This window comes from Lissotriton vulgaris, chromosome 6 (assembly GCF_964263255.1).
Source record: "Lissotriton vulgaris chromosome 6, aLisVul1.2, whole genome shotgun sequence".
Classification (NCBI taxonomy): Eukaryota; Metazoa; Chordata; class Amphibia; order Caudata; family Salamandridae; genus Lissotriton; species Lissotriton vulgaris.
This window is the reverse complement of record NC_141694.1, coordinates 501,872,368-501,896,328: the sequence shown is the minus strand read 5'-3', so window position 1 is coordinate 501,896,328 and position 23,961 is coordinate 501,872,368. Positions and strand designations below refer to the sequence as shown.

The window sequence follows — 23,961 nt, the reverse complement described above, 5'->3', positions numbered from 1 at the left end:
CGTTTCGGAAATTTGTTTTCCTCATCAGGGGCCAGCAGTAAAGTGCACGACGTCTACCGTCTCCCTTTATGAAACCAAGCAAGTGCTTGTGGGAGATGTAGTCCATATTATCCTGGATGGATGCACTTTCAAATTACTGCTCGTTCCAAAGGCTCTAACATGAGCCCCCAAACATCACTCCTGTCCTCATCCATCGCGCAGCTCCACATGTGAGACTCCTTGGATAGAGGGTCTCGTGGCCCCCGTTTCTTCGGGGTGATGCTACCCAGCGGCAGGACCGCCGCTAATATATTCCGCTCCGTGTGGTTGTCCAAGAAACGGGTAGCACTCGAGCCTGCGTGCGCCTTCCCCAAGGCGTTAGTTGGTATGGGCAGTTGTGTGCTTGTAATAGGCCCGACGCGTTTCGGAAATTTATTTTCCTCATCAGGGGCCAGCAGTAAAGTGCACGACGTCTACCGTCTCCCTTTATGAAACCAAGCAAGTGCTTGTGGGAGATGTAGTCCATATTATCCTGGATGGATGCACTTTCAAATTACTGCTCGTTCCAAAGGCTCTAACATGAGCCCCCAAACATCACTCCTGTCCTCATCCATCGCGCAGCTCCACATGTGAGACTCCTTGGATAGAGGGTCTCGTGGCCCCCGTTTCTTCGGGGTGATGCTACCCAGCGGCAGGACCGCCGCTAATATATTCCGCTCCGTGGGGTTGTCCAAGAAACGGGTAGCACTCGAGCCTGCGTGCGCCTTCCCCAAGGCGTTAGTTGGTATGGGCAGTTGCGTGCTTGTAATAGGCCCGACGCGTTTCGGAAATTTATTTTCCTCATCAGGGGCCAGCAGTAAAGTGCACGACGTCTACCGTCTCCCTTTATGAAACCAAGCAAGTGCTTGTGGGAGATGTAGTCCATATTATCCTGGATGGATGCACTTTCAAATTACTGCTCGTTCCAAAGGCTCTAACATGAGCCCCCAAACATCACTCCTGTCCTCATCCATCGTGCAGCTCCACATGTGAGACTCCTTGGATAGAGGGTCTCGTGGCCCCCGTTTCTTCGGGGTGATGCTACCCAGCGGCAGGACCGCCGCTAATATATTCCGCTCCGTGGGGTTGTCCAAGAAACGGGTAGCACTCGAGCCTGCGTGCGCCTTCCCCAAGGCGTTAGTTGGTATGGGCAGTTGCGTGCTTGTAATAGGCCCGACGCGTTTCGGAAATTTATTTTCCTCATCAGGGGCCAGCAGTAAAGTGCACGACGTCTACCGTCTCCCTTTATGAAACCAAGCAAGTGCTTGTGGGAGATGTAGTCCATATTATCCTGGATGGATGCACTTTCAAATTACTGCTCGTTCCAAAGGCTCTAACATGAGCCCCCAAACATCCCTCCTGTCCTCATCCATCGCGCAGCTCCACATGTGAGACTCCTTGGATAGAGGGTCTTGTGGCCCCCGTTTCTTCGGGGTGATGCTACCCAGCGGCAGGACCGCCGCTAATATATTCCGCTCCGTGGGGTTGTCCAAGAAACGGGTAGCACTCGAGCCTGCGTGCGCCTTCCCCAAGGCGTTAGTTGGTATGGGCAGTTGCGTGTTTGTAATAGGCCCGACGCGTTTCGGAATTTGTTTTCCTCATCAGGGGCCAGCAGTAAAGTGCACGACGTCTACCGTCTCCCTTTATGAAACCAAGCAAGTGCTTGTGGGAGATGTAGTCCATATTATCCTGGATGGATGCACTTTCAAATTACTGCTCGTTCCAAAGGCTCTAACATGAGCCCCCAAACATCACTCCTGTCCTCATCCATCGCGCAGCTCCACATGTGAGACTCCTTGGATAGAGGGTCTCGTGGCCCCCGTTTCTTCGGGGTGATGCTACCCAGCGGCAGGACCGCCGCTAATATATTCCGCTCCGTGGGGTTGTCCAAGAAACGGGTAGCACTCGAGCCTGCGTGCGCCTTCCCCAAGGCGTTAGTTGGTATGGGCAGTTGCGTGCTTGTAATAGGGCCGACGCGTTTCGGAAATTTATTTTCCTCATCAGGGGCCAGCAGTAAAGTGCACGACGTCTACCGTCTCCCTTTATGAAACCAAGCAAGTGCTTGTGGGAGATGTAGTCCATATTATCCTGGATGGATGCACTTTCAAATTACTGCTCGTTCCAAAGGCTCTAACATGAGCCCCCAAACATCACTCCTGTCCTCATCCATCGTGCAGCTCCACATGTGAGACTCCTTGGATAGAGGGTATCGTGGCCCCCGTTTCTTCGGGGTGATGCTACCCAGCGGCAGGACCGCCGCTAATATATTCCGCTCCGTGGGGTTGTCCAAGAAACGGGTAGCACTCAAGCCTGCGTGCGCCTTCCCCAAGGCGTTAGTTGGTATGGGCAGTTGCGTGCTTGTAATAGGCCCGACGCGTTTCGGAAATTTATTTTCCTCATCAGGGGCCAGCAGTAAAGTGCACGACGTCTACCGTCTCCCTTTATGAAACCAAGCAAGTGCTTGTGGGAGATGTAGTCCATATTATCCTGGATGGATGCACTTTCAAATTACTGCTTGTTCCAAAGGCTCTAACATGAGCCCCCAAACATCACTCCTGTCCTCATCCATCGCGCAGCTCCACATGTGAGACTCCTTGGATAGAGGGTCTCGTGGCCCCCGTTTCTTCGGGGTGATGCTACCCAGCGGCAGGACCGCCGCTAATATATTCCGCTCCGTGGGGTTGTCCAAGAAACGGGTAGCACTCGAGCCTGCGTGCGCCTTCCCCAAGGCGTTAGTTGGTATGGGCAGTTGCGTGCTTGTAATAGGCCCGACGCGTTTCGGAAATTTATTTTCCTCATCAGGGGCCAGCAGTAAAGTGCACGACGTCTACCGTCTCCCTTTATGAAACCAAGCAAGTGCTTGTGGGTGATGTAGTCCATATTATCCTGGATGGATGCACTTTCAAATTACTGCTCGTTCCAAAGGCTCTAACATGAGCCCCCAAACATCACTCCTGTCCTCATCCATCGCGCAGCTCCACATGTGAGACTCCTTGGATAGAGGGTCTCGTGGCCCCCGTTTCTTCGGGGTGATGCTACCCAGCGGCAGGACCGCCGCTAATATATTCCGCTCCGTGGGGTTGTCCAAGAAACGGGTAGCACTCGAGCCTGCGTGCGCCTTCCCCAAGGCGTTAGTTGGTATGGGCAGTTGCGTGCTTGTAATAGGCCCGACGCGTTTCGGAAATTTATTTTCCTCATCAGGGGCCAGCAGTAAAGTGCACGACGTCTACCGTCTCCCTTTATGAAACCAAGCAAGTGCTTGTGGGTGATGTAGTCCATATTATCCTGGATGGATGCACTTTCAAATTACTGCTCGTTCCAAAGGCTCTAACATGAGCCCCCAAACATCACTCCTGTCCTCATCCATCGCGCAGCTCCACATGTGAGACTCCTTGGATAGAGGGTCTCGTGGCCCCCGTTTCTTCGGGGTGATGCTACCCAGCGGCAGGACCGCCGCTAATATATTCCGCTCCGTGGGGTTGTCCAAGAAACGGGTAGCACTCGAGCCTGCGTGCGCCTTCCCCAAGGCGTTAGTTGGTATGGGCAGTTGCGTGCTTGTAATAGGCCCGACGCGTTTCGGAAATTTATTTTCCTCATCAGGGGCCAGCAGTAAAGTGCACGACGTCTACCGTCTCCCTTTATGAAACCAAGCAAGTGCTTGTGGGAGATGTAGTCCATATTATCCTGGATGGATGCACTTTCAAATTACTGCTCGTTCCAAAGGCTCTAACATGAGCCCCCAAACATCACTCCTGTCCTCATCCATCGCGCAGCTCCACATGTGAGACTTCCGTTAAAGCCCCTGAAGAGAAGCAGATGGAGCTTCGAAACGCGTCGGGCAGATCCATTACGGAGCGGCGTCTACAAGCGGATCCCCGCCCTCACCTACACATAAATAAAGCTGCTGCTCGTGTGCTACTCAAGAGGTGGACAACCTGGAGCGACAATTTACACGCAGCAGTCCAGCCGCGGAGTATGCACCACCCCGTTAACGTGGGGGTCACGGCAGTGAAGTAGCAGCCGTACATGGGATCGAGGACGGGCCCACTTGTGGAGTCCATACAGGACTTGATTGTGTGATTTCCGCACTACACTTCCCAGAAGTCTCATTGGAGCCTCCCATCGGCGGGTGAGTTATATGAAATTGGAGAAGTGTAACGGGTGCGCACACCGCTTCCGTTAAAGCCCCTGAAGAGAAGCAGATGGAGCTTCGAAACGCGTCGGGCAGATCCATTACGGAGCGGCGTCTACAAGCGGATCCCCGCCCTCACCTACACATAAATAAAGCTGCTGCTCGTGTGCTACTCAAGAGGTGGACAACCTGGAGCGACAATATATATATAAATATATATATCAAACCATATGGCTCCCTTTCTTTCCCGGTAGGCGCTGCTAGGTGTGGCCGCGTTACTCCTGTGGTTGAGCCCAACCGCTACTTTATCCAAACAACGATTCCTTCCACGGAAGGAAATCCTGGAGTCGCAATTTACCCAATATAATTCACAAAGAGGTTAGTTTCAAAGTTGTTTATTCCAATCCATGGGGTGTCAAACAAAACCAAGGCAACAACCAACGCGTTTCGACAGCCTCCGCTGTCTTGGTCACGGTCAGTTTGAAAAGTGCATTGTCACAGATATATAAACAAACCACATTTCCTGAAACACAAAAAGTTACCGCCCAGGTGGGCGTGGTTAATATCACAAGGTCAATGCAACAAATCCCACCCTTCAGAATTCTGGGTTATGTAGTTCAATCAGTCTGCTGTTGTTTCCGTTGTTTTCACGGAGACATTCATGTGTAAACCCATCACAGTTAGTATCACATGGTCATTGCATCAAGTCCCACCCTTCAGTATTCTGGGTTATGTAGTTCAAATATTATATTGTTGGTTCCGTTATTTCACGGAGGCATTCATGTGTCTACGCATCAGTCAATAGGTTTATTTATTCTGTCTTTGCCGGGTGGGAGATGTTTGACCGAGTTAGTTTCCAATATAGCCCCGCAGTGGGCTGGTTGGAAATAATGGGGTTAATTTAATTGTGTCCTTGCCATGGGGTTTGTGGGTCTTGTAGTTCACAAGGTTGCGCCGGTAGGCCTGCTTATGTCGAAGTGATTCCCAGGTGGGGATTATGTTGTTTAGATTTTTTATTTTGGTTGATTTCCTGCCCTCCAGTGGGCTTAGAATGGTTGATTTATTTGGCAGATATTGTGATTTTGGTTTGTTTTGATCTTCGGTTTGGTTTGTGAAAAAAAGTTGTGAAATTGTCAATTAAAATTGTCTGTAAACGGGATTGTTTTTCAGGATTAGGATTGTTTTTGGTGGAGATTCAAGACCTTTGGACTTTTCACAGGTGTATGTACAGTTCCTCCGATTGGATAAGGCCAAAGGGGGTCATTGTCCTAAAGTTTAGTATGTGCCTTGACTCTTTTTGCCGCAGTATTTTCTTATTGTGTCCTCCTCTTTCTGAGGGAGTCATTGTTTCGATGCCCCAAAAGCGTAACTGTTTCCAGTCCCCCTGGTGATGGCTCTCCATATGCTTTGCGACTGCGTTGTTTCTGTCTTTGTGTGTTGTCGCACGCGCATGTTCCAGGATGCGTTTTTTAAGTTCGCATATGGTGCTTCCAATATATCTCAGTTTGCAGGCACATTCAATCATGTATACAGTGTAATGGCTGTTGCACGTGATGCATTCCCTGATTTGCCATGTTTTTTTGTTTGGCATGGATATTTGGGTTGTCGGTTTGGAAATCTCACATGCTTTGCAATTATAACATTTGATGAAGTCTTTGGTTTTTAGCCATACTTTCTTGAGGATTGATGTTTTGTAATGGCTGTGTATTAGCTGGTCTTGTAGGTTTGTAGCTCTTCTGTAAGTGATTACAGGGTGATTGCCAATTTTCTTACCGATTACTGGGTCCAACTGAAGGATTTTCCAGTTCTTTTTTAAGATCTGGTTAATTCTTTTTGACTCCTGGCTATAATTCAGGATTAGCCTGATAGGTTCCTCTTCCTGACTGGTTTCTCTGGTTTTTTGTTGTAAGCATTCCATTCTGGGTTTTTGATTCGCTCTATCCCAACAGCTTTGAACCACTTTTTGGTTGTATTTTCTTTTGGTAAATCTTTGAATGGTATTCTTGCTCTGTTTGTTCCATTCCCTTTCCTCGCTGCAGATTCTTCTCAAGCGGAGGAATTCTCCATAGGGTATGCGTTCGATTAGAGATTGTTGATGGAAGCTGGTTGCTTCCAAGGTTGCATTTGTAGCTGTGCTTTTTCGATGGAAGGTTGTCTCAATGCGGTTATCCTTAATGTACACTTCTGTGTCTAGGAAGATGGCTTTAGTTTTACTTATATTGTGGGTGAATTTCAGACAGGGTGTTTCAGTGTTCAATATTTCAAAGTATTCAAGGAATCTTTCGTCACTGTCGTCCCATACGATGAACAGGTCATCGATAAACCTTTTCCATGACACAATGTGTTGAGTGTGTTCCAAATATTTTTCATTCCACGCGACTGTCTCCTCCCACCAACCCATGGCGATACAAGCATAGCTAGGGCTGTATGAAAAGCCCATTGCGGCTCCATTTTTTTGTCGAAAGATCAGATCTCCAAATAGGAAGATATTGTTGGTGAGTGATTTGATGATCATTTCCATGAGCATGTTATTGTGATCTCTGAAATGAATATTGCATTCTTGGAGAAAGTATTTGCAAGCATTTATACCCAAGTCATTATCAATGTTTGTATATAAAGCCGTCACATCCATAGTGATCAGGAGGAATTCAGGTTGCCAAGTTGGTTCTTTTAACATGCATAAAAAGTCAGTTGTATCCCTTAGATAGGATTTCAGTTTTTGTACAAAGGGATTTAGAAAATAGTCAATGTAGTTAGCTAGGGGCTCGAACAAAGATCCCTTGGCTGACACAATGGGTCTCCCTGGTGGTTTCGTGGGGTTTTTGTGGATCTTGGGCAAAAAGTATATTGTTGCCATTTTAGGGAAGTCGACAGTAAGGTATTTCTTTTCATCGTAATTCAATAGACCATTCATTTCCCATTCACTCAAGTTTTGTCAAATTCCTTTTTGATTTTTTCCAGCGGGTTTGAGTTTAATTTCTCATAGTATTCTGGGTTGTTAAGTTGTTCCATGGCCTCTGTGGTGTACAGGTCCCTGTCCCTCAGGACCACGTTACCCCCTTTGTCCACAATTTTTATTTCGAAGCTGGTGTCGCTGTTTAGGGATTGAATGGCTTCTCTTTCTTGAATTGTTAGGTTGTCTTTGCATTTAGTTTTCGTGATTTTGTAAAGATCATGAATGATTGCTTCCTGGAACATATCAATTTTGTTCCCTGGTGTCAGTTGCGGATAGAACTTTGATTTGGCTTTCATTTTGCTTGAGCCTGCTCCCAATTGTGGTACGTGGTTTTCTTTTGTGAATTTTCTGTTTGTTGTATTGTGATCATTTCACTGTTCGTTGTGTATGAATGTTTTTGTACAACTGGAAGGCCATGTATGTTGTGAGTGTGTAAATATTTCTCTATATGTCATTATTGTTCATTGTATATAATAATTGTTTGTTTCTTCCATGCACTGAAAATATTATGTTACAAACAAAAGAAAAAAAATTCGAAAGAGGAATAAAATTCCCAGTTGCTAAATATGCAGGTTGTTTATGCTTCATTCTAAACATCCATTTGTGATAAGCTTTTGTGGTCAATAGCTCCAGCAGTGGCGTTTGTGTTGCTTTGTAGCCCAATTGTGGTATGGCTTTGTTTAGAGTGATACTGTTGCCTTCTTCTTCATTTAAATTTATCAATGTCAGGTATGCTTCCGCTTCTTTTGCTAGGAGAGTAGAAGTAATTTCTGCTTGAGGTTTTGTTAGTTTGGGTTTGTTAGGTTTTTCCATAAAAAACTTTGCCAATTTGATCTTTCTGATATATAAATAAATATCAATTCGCGTTTGAGCCATGTTCATACGTTGAGTGGGGCAGAAGTTAATCCCTTTCTTAAGAACCGAGATTTCTGCTGGTGTTATTTCTCTTTTTGAGAGGTTGGTTATTTGTAGTTCTTCATTTATTTGCCCCTCTTTTGTTTCATCCCCCGTGTTTCCGTGCCTATTCTTGCGTTTGTAGAATGTTCTCCTTCTGCTCCTTCTTGTTGGGGTTTTGGGGTTCTGGATTGCCAGGATCTCCCTCTTCCTCTGCCTCTGCCTCGTGTGAATCTCTGCGCCCCCCGATGTTGTTCCCACTGGCGTTGGTTGAGAACGAGGCGCATATCCCCTAAAAAAGCCTTCTGTGCTGGGTCTGTGATGGAGTCATCGTCACTCAGTTCTGCTGATGTGAGGGAGGATAAGCTCGATGAGGATATGTTTGAGTTATCAGTTTGTTGTTTAAACGAATCGTATTTTCGGGCAAATGTGAAGATACGTCCATGTGCATAGTCGTTTGCATCCCTTATAAATTTAGTTTGTTTTCTTTCTCTTACTGTTTCTTCGTGTTTTTCGATTTGTTTGCTGAGATCTTCCTTGAATTTGGTCATTTCCGGGTTTAGTTTCAAACCATCTATTTCTTTTTCTAGGATTCTTAGTTGTTCCTTTATTTTGTTCAAAGCAATTTCTATATGTTTTACTAAGATTTTAATGAATCCCAACGATGAATTGAGGGAATGTTCCCCCCACTCTTGTAACAAGTCATTTGTGACATCTTGTTGGCTCGGCATTGTTAAGTTACGTAGACCTCGAGGTACTCTTCCTACTTCCAAATATTTTTGTAGTGTTATCAATTCCCATGATTTGTTGATTTCTTTTTTGTTTAGTTTTTCCCATGATCTTAATTTGTCCTTTATATCGTTTTTCCCTTTGTCTTTATCTTTTGTCTTTATTGATTACTGCGGGTACGTTGATTTTATCTTTTTCAAACATTGTTGTTATGTGTTCCTTCCTTTTTGCATCCTGTTTATCCATCTTATGCTTGGTTTTGACTTTCCCCTTTATGTCAGAATATTTATTTTCTTTCAAGTTTGTTCCTTGAAATTCTTTGAGCCTCGTGATGGTATTGGGTTTACTTAGTATTTCCAGTGAGAACAGAAAGTTTGCGTTTCTTTATTTTGGCTATATCTGTAGTGTGATATTTCTTATTGCCAATTAATCGATATGCTATCACTGTTCTGATTCACTTGGGAATATACAATTATGACACGTAACCGGTTTTCTCATTCTATTGTGATTTTAGACGTTCTTCATTCAACAATCTTTTTTCAAAAGATACAAGGGGTCATAAGCGGGCGTACTCGGGGTCCACACACTCTTACCTCGGATCTCCGTGATAGGTGTGGGTCCACTCTCTTCCGTCCACTTTAGTCCTTGATCCGCAATGAGATGAGATGATGCAATGTTGTTTCACCGGCGAGCACCTCGGGAAAATGACAAATCAAACCATATGGCTCCCTTTCTTTCCCGGTAGGCGCTGCTAGGTGTGGCCGCGTTACTCCTGCGGTTGAGCCCAACCGCTACTTTATCCAAACAACGATTCCTTCCACGGAAGGAAATCCTGGAGTCGCAATTTACCCAATATAATTCACAAAGAGGTTAGTTTCAAAGTTGTTTATTCCAATCCATGGGGTGTCAAACAAAACCAAGGCAACAACCAACACGTTTCGACAGCCTCCGCTGTCTTGGTCACGGTCAGTTTGAAAAGTGCATTGTCACAGATATATAAACAAACCACATTTCCTGAAACACAAAAAGTTACCGCCCAGGTGGGCGTGGTTAATATCACAAGGTCAATGCAACAAATCCCACCCTTCAGAATTCTGGGTTATGTAGTTCAATCAGTCTGCTGTTGTTTCCGTTGTTTTCACGGAGACATTCATGTGTAAACCCATCACAGTTAGTATCACATGGTCATTGCATCAAGTCCCACCCTTCAGGATTCTGGGTTATGAAGTTCAGGTGGGAGATGTTTGACCGAGTTAGTTTCCAATATAGCCCTCCAGTGGGCTGGTTGGAAATAATGGGGTTAATTTAATTGTGTCCTTGCCATGGGGTTCGTGGGTCTTGTAGTTCACAAGGTTGCGCCGGCAGGCCTGCTTATGGCGAAGTGATTCCCAGGTGGGGATTATGTTGTTTGGATTTTTTATTTTGATTGATTTCCTGCCCTAGTTCTATCCGCAACTGACACCAGGGAACAAAATTGATATGTTCCAGGAAGCAATCATTCATGATCTTTACAAAATCACGAAAAAGGATGCAAGCGTGAAATGGATGCAAATTTCAGGACATTGGTCGACATGCTGCAAGATAAGCTTTAACGTGTAACCACTGGGTGTTAAAATGAGACATTGTGCTAGAGTTCGACGTATTAACGGTGAGTGTGACAGACCCTGCACTACAGGTCCCAAGATGCAATGCGCCACGCCCACTTCGGGGCAGGACCTTTAAAGTGAATGGGTGGGAACATGAACTCTAGTCAGCACAAACGCCATTGAGAAAGAGAACGAGGAGTTCTTGAAACGCGTCTGGACATTGTGCCTTAGAACCTTTCATGAAGTGCTTACATGGCAGACCAAAGCCCAAACGAGTGGATTTGACATTTGCATACAGTGCTGCCACTTTGCCTGAATAAACCAGTACCTTGAATCCTGATGCCTGGTCGGCGTGCTTCTTTCCATATGGTAAAAAAGGAATATATATATATATATCCTACTGGCGGTTGCGTAGTTATAGTTAAAACCTACTTTCCATAGAAAACCCGAAACATTCTATTTGGAATAACTTTGGCGCCGGTGGACGAATCTTCGCAAATTTCTCTAAGAAAATGACCTGCTCCCCTCCTTCCCTGAAAGTTTGGGGGAGATTCGTGAAGCAGGGGCCGAGAAAAAAGGGGGGTCCCAATACGTGTTTTCCCCATGCAATTTTCCATAGCACCTTATGCGGGGCTACAGCCCGAATGGCTGAACGGAATTAACCAAACTTGGCAAAAAAATAGAGTTCTGTTCGCAGATGCGCCTTTTTGTTAAATGGTGTAAATCCATTCAGTAGTTCCTGAGAAAATCATAAGTAAAATCATGAGTATATATTGGAGGTGTTACGGTAAGCTTCCCGAGCATGAGCTGCATGCTGATTGGATGTCAACTGTCTGTCAACACTCCTAACCAGGAAGCATTGGCAGCTATCTTGCGCCTCGGTAGAACCGAGGCACAAGAAAGCTGAAAACAAGCATGCAAAACACGCAAAGGGGGCAGGGTAGATACACCCTGACCGTCCCACAAGGACCCCCAAGGCCCAAAAATATTATTTATTTTTAAATCACAGTACGCGTACCCCGTTAAAAAAAAAAGCGGTGTTATTTTTTTAAAATTAGCCCCCGGGGGGACCAAATCCTGGGGGCATATTTAAAAAAGTGTGGGGGGGCCCAATCCATCCCAGGGGCAAAGTTATTATGGTAGCGCGGGGGCACACGGCCCCCCGCAGCCCCAGGGACCCGCACCCCCCCGGGGCAAAGACAGTAACGGACCCCCCTATTTGCATATTAGTGCCCCTGGGAAGTGGGGGTCCCCGGGCGTGTGTCATGAGTTATGTCACTGACCATGTCATGAGTGATGTAATATGTGATGTCATCAGCAGTGCATTGCGGGCGCGCGAGTTATAGTTAACTATAACGGGGGAATTTCAATGCTTTTGTATTAGTGAAATGTCCAGCTAACTATAACATGTTTGAAACCTATGGTTTTTCAGTGAATTTCCAAGGTTTTTTTAAATGCTAATTTTTAACTATAACGTCTGTGAAACCTATGGTTTTTTCAGTGAATTTCTAAGGTTTTTTAAATGCAAATTTTTAACTATGTGTGCGAAACCTATGGTTTTTTCAGTATGTATATATATATATATATATATATGTGTGTATGTGTATATATATATGTATATGTATATATATATATATATATATATAATATATATATAATCGCTCCGGAAAGAAGAGATCAGAGGCCTGAGAGGATTCCATGGGAAACAGCATGTTTATTTCAACAAAAAGTGGCGGCGGATGCATTTCGGCTCCATGCCTTCTTCATCGCCCAACACAAAAGAGTCATTCATTCCGGTATCCCACACCTGCTCCTCTTGAGGTCGAGTTCAACAGGCTCCTCCCCCTAGTAAATATCGCTCACCTATTGCATGTTCGTGATCAAGTGAACGGAACTACAATTCCCAGAGTGCACAATGTGGTTGCAACTGGGTCGGCGGTGTATGTGGGAGCAAGTGTCTTTGCCAGCGAGCTTGTTGGTCTGTTGCAGGTCATGGCGGATGAGTCCCCAAACAATGCCGAAGTCCGCATACAGCTCCCTTGGGTCCTATCGTACTGCTGCAGCCTGTCCCATCAGGTAAGTGAGTGAGCAGGGATAGCCATGTACGCCATAACTCCCAACTGGTGGTAAAATACCTCCAACTGCTTTAGCTATCCTGATGGTTTTGGCGGACACCGGACTTCTCGGTACCCCGAACTTCAAAATAGCCGCAAAACAGTATGATGCCAGTAACAGTTCGGTGTCACTTTGCGCAGCAGGGCCTCTGTGCTGCACCTCTGGCCGGTGCAGAAAACATGAGGAAAATCGCTCCGGAAAGAAGAGATCAGAGGCCTGAGAGGATTCCATGGGAAACAGCATGTTTATTTCAACAAAAAGTTGAATATATATATATATATATATATATATATATATATATATATATATATATATATATATATATATAAAGCTCTGCCACTTTCGTAGCTGTGGAGTTTCATGCAAGCTGAAGTTGAGGAATAAGGTGGCACTGCTTAATGTGCTCTGCCACCTTGAGCCAAGATCATGAATGAATGCTGAACAGCAACTACATAAAGGGAAATGTATTACTCAAAATAAACACATGAACACATCCGTGTTTCTCTTCAAATAAATGGTACTGCTAATCCTCCATATACGTTGTTAAAATGAAAATGTTATATTCAAAACATAATAAACCTGGTTAATGTGGACCCAACGTGAGACTTTTGAGCTTGTACTGAATTCCTGTTTAAGGCAGTATCGAAGAGCTCACACTCGTGTCCTAGATATTTGCACATTTAACTGTGTTTCTCAAGCTCTTTATGTATAGTATTTTCTGTAATCTTAAAAGTGCTTAAACAAATAGTAATAATATTTTAAAACAACAATTAAACGAATCATGTCTTAAATATAGTATTTTCTGCCATTCTATTGGAGTTCTGTGGATAAGCAAAAAAGAAATTAAATGGCAAAATCAGTAGTTATGGCTTTTATATTTTAACACCTACAAATATAAGTAGGCACAGAAATGTGTTATGCTGCATCTCCGCACAACCTTCATCCTAAATCTCAGCACTATTTCAGTCACCGCTGCTGACAATAAAAGGTGGCAGGGTGGCGGGGCAGCAGCGGCGGGGGAGGGAATTACTCATTAAAAAAGGGCCCACAAGTGCCAGCGCGGGGTGTGGTATTTGGATTTTCAGCTGATTTTCTAATAATTTATAGATACCCTACCAAAAATTACCCAGCTTACCACAGTACCATATTATGTGAGCCCTCCCCATCTATCATGTCATACCTAAAATATTGGTTATGAGAATCCGATTTATTTTATTTAAAAACTGTGATGTCCTATGGATCAACCATTTTGCAAACAATTGAATTTTACAAAAGTTAGCCCCTTAAAGCAGAAAAATTTCAATAATTAACTAACCAACATCTTTCGGTATTACCACGTTCCTCCACCTGATCCATTACATCGAAATCTGATCATACATATCCACTTTTGTACAGGAGAGTAAATATCAATTCCAAAGGCCTATTTTCTTCATGTCTGAATCATCAGTTAGATTTAGCACAAGCTCCTACTTGTCTGACAAAACCGTGGGATTTGTGCTATGTAATACCCCAATCAGGGTCCTGTAGGACCAGTGCAGCCACATCTTCTCACTGGTTATGTGTGGCTCGATCTCACACCAAGTTTTTAATCGATCATTCTGCAGAAAATCATCCAGTTTCAGAAATCCACCTAAGCATATACTGTGCAAAGTGTGCAAAATAATAAATCTTAAAACTAGGGAGGACTAACCCCCACTTTCTCTGTAATCCCATATAAAGTGCTCAGTCCTATTCTTGGGTTGGCTTTCTTCCACAGGAAAGAATAGATCATCGAATTTACATTTGCAAACACTTTACAACTGATTGTGCATGGGGCAGCTACAATAAAAAATTAAATAATGGGAGAGCTTCCATTTTTATGTAAGCAACCCACCCTAAGCGTTGAAGAGGAAGCGGCACCCATCTGGTTAATAAACCTTTACCTTTGGTTAAAAGCGGTCTATAATTCAAATCATATAATTCGTAAAATATACCCCGAAATAATGCGTAGGCCGAGACTGCACACAACCTCTAAGCTCTGGCAAGAGCTCCTCTGCTGTACAAATACTCAAAATGGCATTGGGTTTTGGTTTATGCACCTTATATCCTCCCAGTGTTTGGAAAGCTAAAAGAATATCAGACACTCGTTCCTGCACTTGCTTAGGGCCCAATAAAAGCGTGACATCATCAGTGTATACCTTAATTTTTGCCATTGAAGGTATAGGCTCTCGTGTTATTCTGTCGCTCTAAATTGCTAAGGCCAAAGGCTCAATAAAAAGCCAGAAAGAACTGGCGAAAGTGGACAGCCTTGCCTTATTTCATGCTGAACCTAACAGTACCTATTTCAGTAAAGTTTAAAATTAACCTAGCTTCCACGTTGGAATAGATCCTTTTTTATAAAACCTGTAGTCTGGGAAGATAATCCAAGATTTCTTAGTATACCAAAAGGGATTCCCAGATTACAAGATGAAGTGCCTTTCCTGCGCCTAACAAAATGATTGCCACAGGGAACTGGATAATTGCAAACATATCCAAAGCCTCTATTAAATAATTAGTGTTGGTGCTCAATTGCCCCCTGGCAATGAAGCCATTTTGATCCCCATGGATTGCCAGTTTGTTAATTCTATTTTCTGTCAGCTTCATTATAATTATATTGTTCGAATTTAAAAACATGATCAGACAATAGGAATGTGTTTGGCAGGGTTCTTTCCCTTTCTGAGGGAGCTGACTACACTCCCTAACCTGAAGGATGTGAAGGTGAACTCCCCTTATAAATAAAATTGGCAACTTCCAATAAATGTGTTTCAAACTGCTGAAAAGGTCCTATACAATTTGGCAGGCAATCCATCAGGGCCAAAAACGTTTTATCCGGACAGACCTTCTCCAACTCAACCAAAGAAAAGGGGCTATCCATAAATCTTCTATCTTTCTCTGAAAGAACTGCCATTAGAAGGCAGTCCAGGAAGCATTTCAATTCAGATAAATTTACATTGAGAGAGGTATTATAAATATTGCTAACATTTTCTCAAAAGTTGCATTAATCTCTTCATCTGATATTCAAGATCTCCCTGTTTTGGGACACTTCACAGCATCAACTTTATAGCACAAAGGCCGTTTGCACGCTTGCCAGGCCAGAAACTTCACGCAAAAATGTCTTTCTTTGTACATCTTTTGTAAATAAGTTGCATTTTGTACATAGTTCTTTGCATAAGAATGGTCCCAATGATCAGCTTTTGCATCCCCCAATGCTTTCCTATTTCTTTCAGAGCTATTCTGGAGAAACTTTCCATGCTCACAGTTGACACTATTCTACAAACTGATTTCTTCTTCCCTTAGGTTATTAAACGGGGCTTTAGCCCTAGAAATCACAAATGCTTGCGGGTGCGCTGTAATGGCATCCAACACAATATCATTAAAGCAGAACTCTTGTTTTGTACCAAGCACTCTCAATCTCCATTTTACGTGAACCAACCAACTTCTCATCTTCTAAGTAACACTTATTGAACAATAATCTCTGATGTCTAGTGCCCAAGTCCTCGGAAGCAATTTCTAACTCCACAGCGGAATATTTAAAAAAAAACATTAGGTAAGTTCTTAAACCCCACTTCGGAGTAAATTAGAAAATTATAAAATCTAAACAAACCTCTGTTTTATATCTAGTTTAAAAACATGTATATTCTCAAAGTATTAGCCGTACTCCAGAGATCAATCAGCCCAAAAATTCTCCGATGTTCCCCAAGAATATTTGGACTTTGAGGTTTTGGCTGTATCTTTTTACAGAAGAAGTATTAAGGTCAAAGGTTTTTTATTTGCATAATTAGTTAAAATTATTACAAAATTCGCATAATAAAATAACGATACAAAATGTATTAAAAAATTACTAGAATTGTTGTCTCTCGGCTATTGTTTTGTTTGGGGGCGGGGCTTGTGAGGTCCTGGGGTTAAGCTGGCCCTGTTTGCCCACGAACTGGATGGTCCTCATATTCTATTAGGTCTAAAAGTTTTCTTGCTTCTGCCAAGAATTTGACTCCACGGCATACTAGGATTATGTTGGAACCACCGAGCCAGCTTGTGACTGCGTGTCTGCAGGATCGAATGTTGAGAGCATTAAAGATGGGTTTCAATAAGAGTCGTCTCTGACTTATCAGGGCCGGACATAAGCAGAAAAGGTGGACAAGTGTTTCGGTGTTGTACCCGCAAAGGCGACATTGATTCGTCTGGTGTGATGATTTCCAGGACGGTAGTAAATCCTTTGTGACATGCATCCCCATCCGATAGGCTGTAAAAGACTCTATAAGGTGACCACTGAAGTGGGATGTTAGATATGTGTGTGTTTTTGGGGTTGTGAAGCTGTTCAGGATGGTCCAGGCATGCCGCCGTTTTGCCAATAACTCTTTGTCCTCAAAAAAAGATTTCCATTTTGCTGCCGTATTGGCTGATTTTTTTAGACTTACTTTATCTGTCCCTGATTTCCAAGCGACTGCTAGCTCTAACTTTTCCACGCAGAATGTCAAATACTTTCCCCAATTGTTCATGGATTCAGTTTCCCCTCGTTTTTTAATTTCCTCCCAGCTTAGCCAGTCCAAGGAGTCTGGATCTGCAGATCTAAGTTTGTGGCAGAAGTTCACGAAGCCGCTCATGCTCCGGAACTTCTGATTTTGCAGCCCAAATTCGAGCCTGACTTGTGCGGCTGAAGCAGATTTGGGAAGATTGAAGACCGCTTTATAAATTTTAATTTGTAGTTCATTCAAAAGGTCCACCTCCTTATCGCACCACGTGACTAAGCCATAAGATAAAGTGGGCATAATCTGTGCAGCCATTGTTTTTAATAAATGATTGTAGTTGGGGCAGTCCATTTTTTCCTTTAGAGAGCGATAAGCGAAGATTAAAGATTGTACTTTTGCTTTGAGTGCTATTTTGTGGTCCTTATAATTTGCTCCTTTTGTTATTGTAATGCCCAAGTACTTATAGTGTTCTTGTTCTTTCACTGGTGCCCCTTGGGCCATCCATTTGTACTTTAGGTTTTGCCGGTCAACTAGGCGGACCACTTTAGTTTTCTCTTTGTTAAGTGCTAGGCCTTCCCGTTCTAGGTACAGAGTTAATTTATTAATAACTCTTTGTAAGCCAATAGGTGTCTTGCTCAATAATACAATATCATCGGCATATTGTAAATAGTATATTGGATTGTTTGCCAAAAATGGAGGATGGTTGTCTGCTGATTCGATCGCGCTTGTGAGGTCAGAGAGAAAAAGGTTAAAAAGGGTAGGGGCTAGTACACAGCCTTGCTTTAAGCCTTGGGGCGTTTGGATGCTACTGGTGGTACTGCCACCATTTCCCAACTTTACTCTTACCCAAGTATGGTAATGAAGTGCTTTGATGGCTCTTAGGAGTTGGTAAGGCATCCCCCAACTCTCTAGTTTGTTCCACAAGCGCACTCTGTTTACCCGATCGAAGGCAGACTTGATGTCTATGAAACAGGCATACAAGCGAGTGCCATTTGCTATTGCTTGGTCCGTTAGGATAGACAGGCAGGTTAGGTTAGTTGTTGTTCCCATTCCTTGCCTGAAGCCTGTTTGAAATTTTGGCATGATCTTTGTTTCTGATATCCAGACTTGTAATTCACATAGAATGCAAGAGGCGTAGAGTTTAGCCTCTACATCTAGTAAGGATATCAGTCTAAAATTTGCAGGATTGCGATGATCGCCATGCTTAAAAATTGGGTGGATGATACTTCCCTCCCAAGAGGCGGGTATCTCTGCGAGATTGTATATTCGATTGAACAGTGGCGTTAGAATTTCTGCCCACAGATCCGGGTCATGCTTAAATATCGCATTCGGTAGACCATTTGGTCCTGCTGCACCCTCTGACTTTAGTCTTGAAATTATACCTCTTAGTTCAGTTTTGGTAATTAAGTCAGCTGGGTCTGTTGACCCCTTAAGGGGTTTTTCCTGGTTGGATTTCCAATTGTCCTTCTTCGTCACTCCTTTTGGTTCCTCCATGTTGGCTTTAACTGCCCCTGAATCTTTAACGAGACCTGTATTTGTATTGCTATATAGGGTTTGCACATGTCTGATCCAGGTTTCTGCTCCAACCCCGGCTTCTTGTAGGATTTTTGCCCCTTGGTTAAGCTTGTTTATGATGCCCCAGAAGACCCTGCTATTAGGTTGTTTTCCCGCAAAGAAGAAGTATTAAGGTCTGATTGTTAGAGGAAGGTGAATCACCTCCAACAATCAGTGGTTCATCAGCTGCTGCTAATGATAAGAAGAGTTTAATAAATGGGGCAGGGTCATCCTCAACAGGAGCATACAAATTAACTAATGTTACCCACAAGAAGTCGATCGTGCAGGCCACCCAACACCACAGTCCTTCCGTACCTGACTGCCATCTGTGAATTTGCACTTTAGCTCCCTTACTCGTTTGAATAGCTACTCTTCTGTGTGCTGCACCCACCGAGGAGAAACATTTAAAACTGTCCCACGTTTTAAACATATCAAACTTGGTCGACCTGCTAAGGGGAATATGACTTACCTGCAATAAAAGCACTGTAGGGTCATGACTTTTTATTCAAGTTTCAACTGCTTGTATTTTTTCTGGCATTGTTCAACCCATTAACATTAAAGGAAAACACCTTCACCATTACTTCTTTCTAAAAACAAAAAAACCACATCCCTGCAACAGCAGCCAGTTAAGTCTGTGTCAATAAACTACCACCCTTCGGTCAAAATACAAAAACATGATTTAGCTCGTTACACATATGCTCCCCTCCATGGAAGCATGGTTCCCTGACGGAGAAGTTCCTAGACTCCAAGCCCATTCCCAAATTGGATACCTTCCTAGACTGCATTGAATCCCCTAGAGATAGGGCATTGTATTTGAAGCTTAGGCTCGGCACACTACCTCTGAATGCTTTCACTGCAGGGTGGAAACCCTTGGGGGAGAGGGTAGGATATTGCCCTGGTTGCGCTTCCCCCTCAGAATCTATCCCCCACTTCCTCTTCGCCTGTCGAGCATATGGCCAGGCGAGACGGAGATCGTTGAAACCTGTGTGCTCCAACTTAGGTACTAAGCATCATAGGGTGGCATTACGCATTCTTACATCAGACACCTCTGTTCCCAGTGTAGTATGTGGGAGAGCTAAATACCTGGGATGGGCTTGGTTAGTTAGATCCAAGCTCCTATAGGCGCATCAGTTGCAGATTGTGGAGTTCTGGCAATGCCCTCTGTTTTGTTGTGGGTTTTAGTGTTCGATAAATGTTTAAAATTTGTGTTTTTAAGGGTTTTTTAACTGTTTTTAAAACACATTGTTTTTTAAATTCTATTTTTGTACTGTATGTATGACAATGCGACATTGTTTTTTCTATCAATGGGGAAAAAGGGGGATGTATCTCTGTTTTTAACTTGATGTTTGAACTTGTACACTTTTATGATACATTCTATCGAATAAAGTCATAGAACAACATATGCTCCCCTCCATTATATCAACAGAAATCGCAAATTCTTAAAGCTACAGGACTGGCCTGTAGCGTACCCAAAAGTGCAAATTGCTAAGTGAAAAGTTATAAGTCTCGGCAGCAGCTTCATAAAATACGTTCAATGTATACATCCCACCTAAAAAACTCATCCAAAATGCAAACTTTATCATAGAGCATAACATATTCCTCAGTAAAGTTCATTGCATATACCAGCATAAGAGACTGTAGTTGGTGTCTTTCCATACCTATTTTGACAGCACCTAGCCAAACCTCAGAAATCCCTAAAACCATGTACAACGTATTTATAATGAACCCTTGGCACTGAACCTGATATTTCTCATTGAAACCCAACATCTCCATAGTTCATACCCAATTTACCCTGCTCGCTTCTTGGCTGTAGAGGGAGCTCCTCCCTTCCTTCAGCACAAGCACACACCCTCCCAGCCTGTAGGTGACCAACTCCATGATATGGTGTTGTTTTCTCTGAGACCTACTCAGCCCCCTCGCCTTCACCCTCCCCATCCAGCTAATCTGGGTAGCTTAAATGGAGGCTTAACAGTTACACAAAATCAGTTCCATATAGCAATCCTCAACCCCCATTTTATGTCTGCTATGAATGATTGTGCTTCTACTATCTGAGAAAATAAATGTGTCCTTTAAACAACACTTTAAGCTTGGACATGTGTATCAAGGGTGCCTGCAAAGCAGCTGCCTGAAATTATGCAAACATGTTCTTGAACTCTCTACACCTCCATGCTGTATCAATAGTCATATCTGAAAATATTTTAAAAGTTAATTAATTTGGCCTACGAAAAAGTCTTTCCCTTAATTGCCTTGTCCTGCACCTTCTCTTCAACCCTGTAATCAGAGAAGATAACCAAAATCATATAAGGGTAATAATCCTTACATGGAATATGAGAAGGAACCCTGTGTGCCCACAATGTGATCAAATTGTGTGAAGATTTGGGAAGGTCAAAAGATTATAGCACTCAATCTACAAACGCACCCATGCCCATAGTATCTTCTTTCCCTTCAAGCAACCCTAAAATTCTCACATTTGATCACCTCAAGGGGTTCTCTAAATATTCCTGCTTTTTGTACAGATATTTGGTTTCATTCGCCAGTCTTAAATTCAACGTAAGAGCTGTTTATAATTTACCTGCACAACTTGAAATCTGCTGTTCCAGTTTCTCACAGCGATTCGCAATCTGAGTCATTTGACCCTCTATCATTCCCAGGCACTGCTTTATCTCATTTTCAAAATCAACTTGCTGTTGCCTAAGTCTTTTAACCTCTCCCAGAAACTCTTTGAACAACAGCAACCTGGAACTAGAGGCATCCAACTGTGAACAGTAGTTAAATGTATTGTGCGGACAGGCTTCTCTCATTGTTTGTTTATTAAGCTAGAGTCTCACAAAGTAAAGGTCGTACAGTCAGTAGTACTGTCTTTTCCTGAACACATACTTCCCCCAAACACCATTGCTTGGCATACACATGGATCTGCCCCCATCTTGTGTTTCAAAGTAACATTAACACTCTCTGAGGTTCCGGTCTGGCAATAAGTGGTATCTACCAAATTAATGATAGTCTCCCCACCAACCTCAGGCATTGAGACTGACCTGATCAACCTTGATGCCTGATTCTTTTGGCCCTCGAGAATTAATGGAGAATTGTCATTATTGTTGGCAGCATCATTGCTTTGATCAATCCTAGACTACACAAGGTGTTCTTCCATGAAACCTGGCAGTCTGTCAGAACAATCGGTCGCTGTGCGGCAAGGGTGCTACGAGCCTCTCCCCCACCCCACACCTTTATCAGCAGCTTCATCTATGAGAACACTGGACGCAGCCCTGTTGCCTTCCACTATTTTGCAGGTAATACATGATTTATCTTTTCCTTAGTGCTGTGGCAACTGCAAGGCCAGTTCAGCGGATAACTGTGGTAGGAGCGGCTAGTGGGGGAGCTGCGATCTCCCCATTAAGTGGTGCTGTATTATTAAAAACACTTGAGGCAGACTTGGAGATAGCCACCTGCTGCTTCCCATTCTGCATACATCTAATTTTAGGCCCCTTAAGCTGGCATAACCGACTCTAAACCTCTCTGAGGTAAGGCTATGCTAGATGATGATCTCATGGATTCACCCATAATTCACTTCTAATGCCCCCCAAAGACATCAAGTGCATCTCAATTTGCCTATTTAATGTTTACTTAATGACTCTTGGGGCACTTGAGGCACCTATTAAATTCTTGACCCTTCCAAAAGGGGCCACCAAACCACTGGCAGTGGGAGGCACACAACTGCTGCTGGCATCAATCTCACTCCATCCTCCTCTGTGGCGACACTGTACCAGCTTCACAAAACAAATTCAGCTTTGGCTATCTGGCTCGGCCACTCCTCAATATGCTCATCCTCTTGAGCCACACCACAGCATTTTTCTTTCAATGGGGGGGACCCTCGACTTGCCAGCGTAGTGTAGAATACTCGGCCCTATCAATGTCAATCAGCATGGCCAGCAAGACTTCAACACTCTGTGCTCTGCTCTCACCTTAGCCGCATCTCGGACACCCACCATACTGCCTAATGTTGTAGTGAATTGTGAGGGGCCTGTGGTGCTTGGAAGTGGCGAGAGGCTACTCAGGCGGTGCAGCATCCATTCGAATGTCTGGCAGGTTCAAGTGCTTGTGTTTTTGTTTTTTCTTTTGATTTTGTATATAGTTAAAACGTTTGGTGTAATTAATATAGTAATTAGTACATAGCTAATACATTATTGTTCAGGTCAGGAAATTAATGTTCATTTTTTCAGCCAAAACAAAACACTGTTAGAGCTATTTTATGTTGTAAATAGATTTTAATACAATATATTAGATTTTCTTATCGCCTCAGTATTCTAACTTTAGACTTAGCTGGTAAAAATGCTGGATATTTAGTTCTGAAGATATATGTGCATTCTTCCACACAACTCCTATGGGAAACAAACTGATAATCATCACAGATGAAGATTGTAGACTAGTCTTTAATAGTGACCCAAATGATTTCTAGTCTGATGGTATCTACAACCTTAGTACACACGTTGCAAAATCAATTACTGGTCCTTTTTGTCTACAGAAATGTCACCTTGCGGTGTTAACTGATGCAAACCTTGTAAAAGAAGACACGTGGCATCTATTTGAACGAGACTGTAAGTATTGTGGTTGGGTTAATAAATAATATATAGACATATGTTGCAATAAAGTTAAAGCAACAGCTCCAGCAAGCATATGTGCCATAAAATGTAGCTAAGTTGCTGATTGGATAAAATCACAGCTAGGACACATGAATGTTTATAAGTCAAACGTCTTTCAATTCCTCTGTTTGTTGTATTACTTTAGATATCAGGTGATCAAGGCCATTGTGTCCTATAAAATGCAATATAAACTTTTTAGTGAGCACAGAATTTGTCTAAAACCCATACAGGAGAATGCTCCTCTCCTGATCTGGTGGGCAAATTGTGTTTCAGGGATATAAGCCGTTATTATGCATATTATTCATAAATCTTGCATCTTGGTCTGTGGACTCCAGTAAGCTCTCCATATGAGTCTTTCCATGTTGAATGAAAACACATACATAGTCTTCCCTCAGGGAGATTTTCCTTAACTATCTGATCATTATAGACAGCTTGTCGATCCTGAGATTGGGAAAACTGATGAGTTTTGTTGAACCATTTGTGGGCTATGCTATGGAATTGGTCATTACAGAGACTGTTGTAGACCGGTCAGAGCCCCCTGCAACGTGATGTTTAAGTGGCTTCCCAGCTTGGTCCTTAAAAGCCAAATAAAGCATTACAACAGTGGTGTACTTACAAATCTTTATTATACACTAGCCTAGAATACTAAAGGTGAAAAATAAGTATGATAATAGTTTGTCCATCAGAACAGGCAAATATTATAACTGCAATATTTTATTAAACGGCTAGTAGCTTCATTGCATATGCTACCAATTTGTAGAACTGTGCACAGATCCCTGTATAACATAACTCCAGCTAGACTGAAACAAGTGCATCCCTCATGTTGTCAGACAACAAAGTCCATGGACATAGAGGA

The 23,961-nt window shown here is 43.2% G+C and overlaps 1 protein-coding gene across 1 annotated transcript in view; it reads left to right on the top strand.

Moving 5' to 3' along the window:
- LOC147707493 (CD109 antigen-like) overlaps positions 1 to 23,961 on the top strand; it is an 899,009-nt gene that overhangs the window by 462,943 nt on the left and 412,105 nt on the right. The window contains exon 17 of the mRNA XM_086926509.1: positions 22,988 to 23,060. Within this exon, the coding sequence (XP_086782635.1) occupies positions 22,988 to 23,060 (73 nt within the window). The remainder of the gene's footprint in view (positions 1 to 22,987; positions 23,061 to 23,961) is intronic.